The sequence below is a fragment of the Nannospalax galili genome, unplaced genomic scaffold (genome assembly GCF_000622305.1).
Source record: "Nannospalax galili isolate Female #2095 unplaced genomic scaffold, S.galili_v1.0 scaffold85, whole genome shotgun sequence".
NCBI classification, from domain to species: Eukaryota; Metazoa; Chordata; class Mammalia; order Rodentia; family Spalacidae; genus Nannospalax; species Nannospalax galili.
The window spans coordinates 6,628,194-6,635,789 of record NW_008358866.1 but is presented as its reverse complement, the minus strand read 5'-3'; the positions used below and the strand labels follow the sequence as shown (position 1 = coordinate 6,635,789).

Here is a 7,596-nt window from a genome sequence, read left to right as displayed (position 1 = left end):
TCTACCTGATGACTTTATATTCATGCTCAGATGCCAAGGAACTCAGAAATAACTGACTGTGACTAGATGTCAGATAATAATCAGATAATAATCAGATATAGAGATTAGAAATGCACGTGCAAACATCTTAGTGTTAATTGCATTAAAATGAATTTTTCTGCATGAAAATTTGTATTTTAATAATGAAATGGAGATCTTAAAGGTTAAAACCTCATTATGTCTTATTCTTATAGAGTTTATAATGAGTAAAAGACTGTACAAGCGTAATAATTCATCTGTAAACCTAAAAATATACAGCCAATTTTGAAAGAGATGTACCGTAGCTCAGAAAAATGTTATTGAATATGTCAATGCAGTTGTAATGAAATGCTTCTTCTAAGTATGTGGTTATTAAATAAATAATTAAAAAGAAAAAAAAAAAGAAAGAAAAACCCAAAGTCTGCTTACGTGTATTTGAGAACACTGACCTTAGTAAACTGATTCCTTTATTACAGGGATTTTCAGAATCTTTGATATGTTATTGTTTTATGAATCTCCAGGGGGGGATTTTCCTTAAAACAATACATTTGAACATGATTGGGAGGCACATTTATTCACAAAATACTGCTCTCTGGTACTGGTTTGGAAATGGTTATTAAAGGCATATTAATCTTTTGTGTTACAATGGCTGTAAAATGTTACTTACTGACAACACATCCAAAAGGAGAAAAATGCCTTCCTTTTCAAGAAAGTAATCCTCTGACGAATAACATCCCAAAATACAGCACCTTAAATTAAAAGAAAGCTGGTCATTCAAAAAACATTGATTGCTAAAAGTTAATTGTAGACCTTTCTTTCTATCAAGGCATTCCAGGCAACAGCTTTTCTTCATTCCTCTAAATCTAGTAGCCAATTTGCTTTTACTTTAAAAATCAGAATGCTGTAAAAGGCTTATCAGTATAGTTTAATTTCAACTATTTTTTAAAGATTTATGTTTATTATGTACTACTGTGTGTGTGTGTGTGTGTGTGTGTGTGTGTGTGTGTGTGTGTGTGTGTATGTGTGTGTGGTGTTGGATCTCCTGGAGCTAGACTTACAAGGTATTGTTAGCTGCCTAACTTGGGTGCTGGGAACAGAATTCTGGTTCCCTTGTCCACTGGGCGGCACATCCTTGGACAGAGGACACTGAACTACATAAAGGGGAACAAGCAGCTGAGCACAACATGCAGGCATTTATACTTCCTCTGCTCTTAACTGTGGGTGCACTGTGACTAGCCGCTTCAAGTTCCTGCCATCTTGACTTCCTCTTAGTGACTGACCGTTACATGGAATTGGAAGCTAAAATACACTCTTTCTTCCTTAAGTTGCTTTTGTCAGAGTATTTTTGTCATAGAAACTGAAAAGAAAACTAAGACAGGTGTTTAGTTTGCTGAATTTTTATAGCTTGGAACTTTTCAAAATTCGCAACTGAGTCATTCTTATAATAAATATTTCTTTCCTCATAACTTCTGTTGATTTTCTCTGGAGAATTTTGACATTTAATGTGTCTTAAGTGGTAAACAATAGCCAAGAAAAAGGACAAGGAAAGAGAAAAATTATTGCACCAAATACACCGACTTATTTAAAAGATAAAACTATTAAAGCAATACAATATTATAGAAGGACAAATGATCAATGGAGCAAAGCAGAGAGCCTAGAAAGAGTCCAGGTAGAAGGATAATACTGCATAAGGAAAGGGGATGCTTATGTTTTACCTAGATGACACCAAAGTGGAATGGAATCAAATCACAAGGAGTTAGGTTTAGATAGGTGTGGCTTTTTACATAAGTGATGGTCATGGTTACTTTCCAAACTCATTTTCAGGTCACCTAACCTCTCTAGTGTAGTTCTGAGGGAAGAAAGTTGGTAGCCATCAATTTAATTTTCTCATAATGAAGCGGTGTTCAGTTGATTATAGTAATACTCACCAAATGCTGTCTAATGTGCTGAAAAGAAGGACATTATAGCCCAAGCCACTCTGTAACTTCTTGGGGTCTGTTTTCATTACTTGAAGAACTATATCTACTCCTTTAGTACCAAAAATTTCCTGTTGAAGGTATTTGTTTAAAATTACTACTTGAAATTAAAATAAAATTGCTTTCTTATCTATTTCATCTTGTCTCTTTAAAGCTATTTTTCTACCAAGGTATTGTTAATGGCACAGTTTAGAAATTAGCTTTTTTAAATACAATTAAAAATTGTACTCACAGCCAGGTGTGGTGGTAAATGCCTTTAATCCCAGCACTAGGGAGGCAGAGGCAGGTGGATCTCTGTGAGTTCAAGGCCAGCCTGGTCTACATAGTGAGTTCCAGGACAGCTGGGGCTACAGGGAGACCCTGTCTCAAAAAGACCAAAAAAACTTGTACTCACTCATTTTCAGTACTTTAAAGCAAATTATTATAAAACGAATCACTTTAAGAGAGGGTATCAATCAATGTACCAACTTAATGTTCCTTCATAATTTTTCTTTTTGAAAAATATAAACCGTGTAAGACCTGCCCTTGATTTCTTCCATGTTAAAATGCATGCAATCTAGAGTCTTATCAAATGAATACCAGTCATCAACAACTATTACAGAAGATTTTATAATGCTCTCAAGAGTGAAATACGTGGATAAATTATAATTTAGCCTGAACAGTTTATGTGAAATCATTACCAATGAATTTTTCCCCTTACTAATTATCTTGCTCACTGCCTTGTTGTTCTGGTCTCGTTTCCAGTAAGATTATGATTATTTTACCAGGAAAGCAGACAGGATAGGAAAGTATAATAAATTATATGCCAGGGCTTGGAACTAACCCTATACGCCTTCTTCCTCTTGCCTCTCCTTAAAATCTATATACCTAAATCTTCATACTTTTTGTTTTTCTAATTCTATCTCCTCCTATCTAAGTTGCTAATTTAGGACACTCAAGAGTTTACTTCAGAACACCAACAACAAAAAAATCAAAGGGTATTAAATTCTTGTTCTAACTTTCAGATTTTGATATAAAGACAGTTTAAACTCCAAGCAATATCAATGTCTATCAATAAGGTAATGGATAAACAGATTTTTGGTAGATTCATACTGAAAATTCTGAGAGTAATATAAAGGAATGAACTATTGATAAATGCAACAATATAAATATATTTCAAAAATAGCTATTATTTCCTTCTGGTAACAAAAACATACATTAAAAAAGCAAATACAGTGTGATTTAATTTATATAAATAATCAAAACCAATGTATAGATGGGTGGGGCTGTGGCTAAGCAGATGAGGAAATGTTACAAGCATATAAGAATGTATAGGAGCTGGGTATTTTGGTGTGTACCTTTAATCCCAGAACTCAGGAGGCAGAGGGTTAGAGAGATGATTAAGTGGTTAAGAGCACTGGCTGTTCTAGGAAAGGACCTGGGTTTGGTTCCCAGCACCTACATAGTAGCTAACAACCATCTGTAACTCCAGTTACAGTGGATCCATCACCCTCTTCTGGCCTCTGCAGGCATAGTACACACAGGTACACTTACGGACATGCAAGCAACCACTTATATATATAAAAAAAAAGAATGCATAAGGAGAAGTATATTACATGTTCTAATTGGTATATTGGTAAAGTATTGGTTAAACATACTCATCAAAACCTATTAAACTATTTTTCAAGGTCTGTACATTTTACTATATGTAATTACACTCTAATTATAAAAAATTAAATTGTACAAGGTTAGGTTTTAAAAATTATTTATTCATTTATTCAGTGTGTACATGTGTATTATATGTGGGCATGCATATGGAGGTCAGAGGTCAATTTTTCCTTCTCCCATGGGGGTCCCGAAAGTGCCTTTACTCACTGAACCATCTCACCAGCTCAAATTTTACCAGACTAGAAACAAGGAAAAAACATTTATGGGCACTTAAAGGAGTTTATAATGTTAGGTGATTGGGAGATCTGAAATTTTTATTTACAGACATTACATACCTTCCTTTGACTATGATGTTCACAAAGACCTGATAAGATAAGTAATATATCAGACTGGATTTCTAAAGCAATGGCCTCTACCTTTTCATCAGGTTTGCTTATCATATTCTTAAAGATTCCTGGTATGAAAAAAGGAAGAATATAAAATTATTAGATGTTGAATTTTTTATTAGTTACAATTAAGAAATCCCATTTTAAAAAGTTTCTTCAGTTAGAGAAACTATTTTATTACAGAAATGGCTGTTTTCACTGTATAGTAACTAGAAGCTATAAACAGAAGATGGCAAATGGATTTGTTAAGCACTTAAATCAGTGGTCTCACATGCATATAATTTCTAGATACATACATATATAGTCCCAAAGATATATAATATCTTGACATAATTATTAGTGCTACACATGTAGAGATGCTATTACAGAATTAGTGGAGTGTCATTAAATGATGACATAACAACCTCATGTTTTCCCAACAAATTCTATTTTAAAATGTTTCATGAGGCAGAGTGAATACCTCTGCAAATTTATGATCAAAATATCTGGCTGTAGTTTGTCTTATCTCTTCCTCTCTTTGTGGTTAGCTGTTAACAAACATGGAGCTAAGTGTTAACAAACTTAGAAGGCCTAAGTGTGTGTTCTACCTCCATTATTTCTTTCTGCATCTTCTCTTACACCTACCTGAAGATGGCTCCAACAACTTTAGGCAGCCACTTTAAAACCCTTCCCTTGTAATCAAACCCAAAAACGATTTAGCAGTCATTACCACTGATGAAGTGGCATTCAAAAGAAAACTGCCTCACAAAGGAATTTCCTTTCAGCTTTAAGAATGAAAGAAAAGTTACTTTTCCTCTGTTAAAGAGGAAGTCATTAACAGGAAGGCATGGAGCTGTAACCCCAAAGAAGTCAACAGCCTATTGCCACAACTGGCCCTGAGGAACTACTCTTGGTCCTTTGAGGATGAACTATAGCTGATGATCAGATCACAGAGAGCACAAAAGAACCTACTGGAGAGCCAGTGTAGGGGCACACCACGGACAGAAGGGTCTGTGGGTTTTTTGGGGGTTTTTTTTGCTTGTTTTTTTTTTTTTTTAATCAGCGGCACCTATAAGAAATCCTCTGACGGCTGGCTGCAGTTCTTTTTCTAGATTACTTCATTCTACTTCCGTATCTGGGTGGGATTGATGGGCCTGTGATCTGTAAGCATATAGTAAGTTAATGGGGAATTATCTCCTCCATTTTTAGGTACTCTAGAACTCTGCCTTTACCCTTTCCTTTCTCTATCTTATTTTTAAAATATAGCATTCGGGCCGGTGAGATGGCTCAGAAGGTAAAAGCGTTTACTATGTGAGCCTGGTAACCTGAATTCAGTCTCTAGAAACCCATGTAAAGGTGGAAGGAGAACCAACTCCACAAAGTTGTCCTCTGATTTCCACATGTACTCCATGGCACATGCAATCCACACATGCACATCATGCATACATGCATATGCGCACATACATACACACACACACACAAACACAAACTGAAAAAAAAAAACCTATAGTACTGCACACACAGCTTCACAGATTTATTAATCAAAACCTCACTAATTTAACCTTACTGTTTACCATTCAATATTTTCCAAATTAGTAACTGACTGCAATTAAATGTATCTCATCACATTTGTCTTCATTAAACTTTGACTCATTTATGCTCTCTGAATAAATTACCTTGCATGTTTCAGCACTGTGTCTCTACTCATGATATCTTTTTGCTTGAAAGAACAATCTTTTTTGCCCTTCTTGAAACTATTATCCACTTAAGCTCCAATAAGACTTAAGGGTGCCCGAGTCTGAAAATAGCCATGCCTCTTTAGCTTTTGCATTTCCTTTCTATATAGCTCATTAGGTGCCTGAGGGCAGAAAGTAAGACATGCTATTTTTGTATTACAAGTGTATTTTCTTTTGTTCTCATCAGGGCAAGGTCCCCAGTATTCTTATCTACAGCTTCTAATCCCACTGTCTACACAGAAAGCATATTTATATAAACTGTCTTTATAATGCACTTTCTATATTTTTGAGGATAAAACTAAAGACAAGATTCCTGCACCTAAGAACTCACACGATAAAGATCAGATTCTTTCAGATTAAAGGAAAAATGTCCTAAGGGCAGAGCTCTTGCTATTTGCTTTGTCTTTTCCCTAATCCATTCCCTCAGTCCTGGCAGGATTAAGACTTCTTCCTGGAGACATACAAGATAGTATTTCCAGATAAGCTGAAGAATTTGCTTTGAATTTTGTGTAACAGAGTGTACATTACTGTGATTAAAATGAACCTTCACGTTTGGTCATCATAAGCACATCTGGCACAAAGGTAAATATTTTATCTAGTTCCCTTTGGCTTTTTCCTCATGAGCATTATAATTGGAGGGCACCATCCCTCTTCACTAATGATGAATGAAGAGGTACTTTAATAAATACAAGAGTTTTTAAAGCACATTTGTAATTAGTTGACATCTAGCAACATTTTGGTTGAAATCCTGAATTCCCTCAAAGGCCCATGTGTAGAAGGTTCAGTCCCTAGGCTGTGGAGCTATAGGGAAGTGGTGTAAAGTTAGGCGGTGAGGCCAACTAGAAGAGGGGATAATGAGAACCTAGTCCCTTCCTGTTTCTCTTTCACGTCCAGACCACCATGAGGTAAGCACTTCCTTTAGTGTAACATAATGCTTGACTACAGACCCCCAAACAATAAACCAAATTACAGTGGATGGATACCTCTGCATCTGTGAGCCAAATTATCTTAGGTAGCTGTCATAGTAACGGAGCGCTAACACACACAGATTACAGGTATCCCTTGAGATGTTTGTGTGAATGATTCCAGATACCTTCTTAGATATCAAAATCCAGGGAAGCCCAAGTTCCTTATATAAACTGGTGTAGTATTTCCATATAAACCATGTCTATATTACTGTACAAACCACCTCTGAATTAGTATGAGTCTAACAGAATGTAAATGCTATCTTAATTTTTTTTTTTTTTTTTTTGGTCTTTTTGAGACAGGGTCTCCCTGTAGCCCCAGCTGTCCTGGATTCACTATTGAGACCAGGCTGGCCTTGAACTCACAGAGATCCGCCTACTTCTGCCTCCCTAGTGCTGGGATTAAAGGTGTGCGCCACCACGCCTGGTTATTTTAATATTTTTATAAACCACAAACCACTGCTTAGGGATCAATGACAAGAAAAAAGTCTTCACATAATCAAAACAGACTTTTTTTTTCTTTTTTGTATTTCTGACCTGTGGTTGATTGAGTACATGGGATGCAGAAACCAGGGCTATCAAGGGCCAACTGCATTACATTTATATGATGCAATCATTGAATATGAGTGACTGAAGTAGCTCTTTTCAAAACCAGGAAAAGGGAAGGCTGGAGGACTACGTATTTTTAAATAAAAGTAGCATTAATTAGAAGTTGAAATTTTAGAATTCTCTCACATTTCATTTTAGGAAAGAAACTCCTGTATACAACTATGTATGCAACAATGTGCCAGTGTTCTGGTATGTCAGATAAATTGGAAAGTGTAATTTTATGTTCTCTGAAAATGGCTCAATAATGCTTGGCCAAAACATTTTACTAAAAAATGAAACA

The 7,596-nt window shown here is 35.6% G+C and overlaps 1 protein-coding gene across 5 annotated transcripts in view; it reads right to left on the bottom strand.

Moving 5' to 3' along the window:
• The window catches only part of Cfap69 (cilia and flagella associated protein 69), a 58,932-nt gene that overhangs the window by 9,509 nt on the left and 41,827 nt on the right, over positions 1 to 7,596 (bottom strand). For all 5 annotated transcript variants that reach the window (XM_029558337.1, XM_008822513.3, XM_029558340.1 and 2 more), the window contains 3 exons: positions 3,977 to 4,095; positions 1,947 to 2,065; positions 686 to 767 (listed from right to left, as the gene is read on the bottom strand). In XM_029558337.1, the coding sequence (XP_029414197.1) occupies positions 686 to 767; positions 1,947 to 2,065; positions 3,977 to 4,095 (320 nt within the window). The remainder of the gene's footprint in view (positions 1 to 685; positions 768 to 1,946; positions 2,066 to 3,976; positions 4,096 to 7,596) is intronic.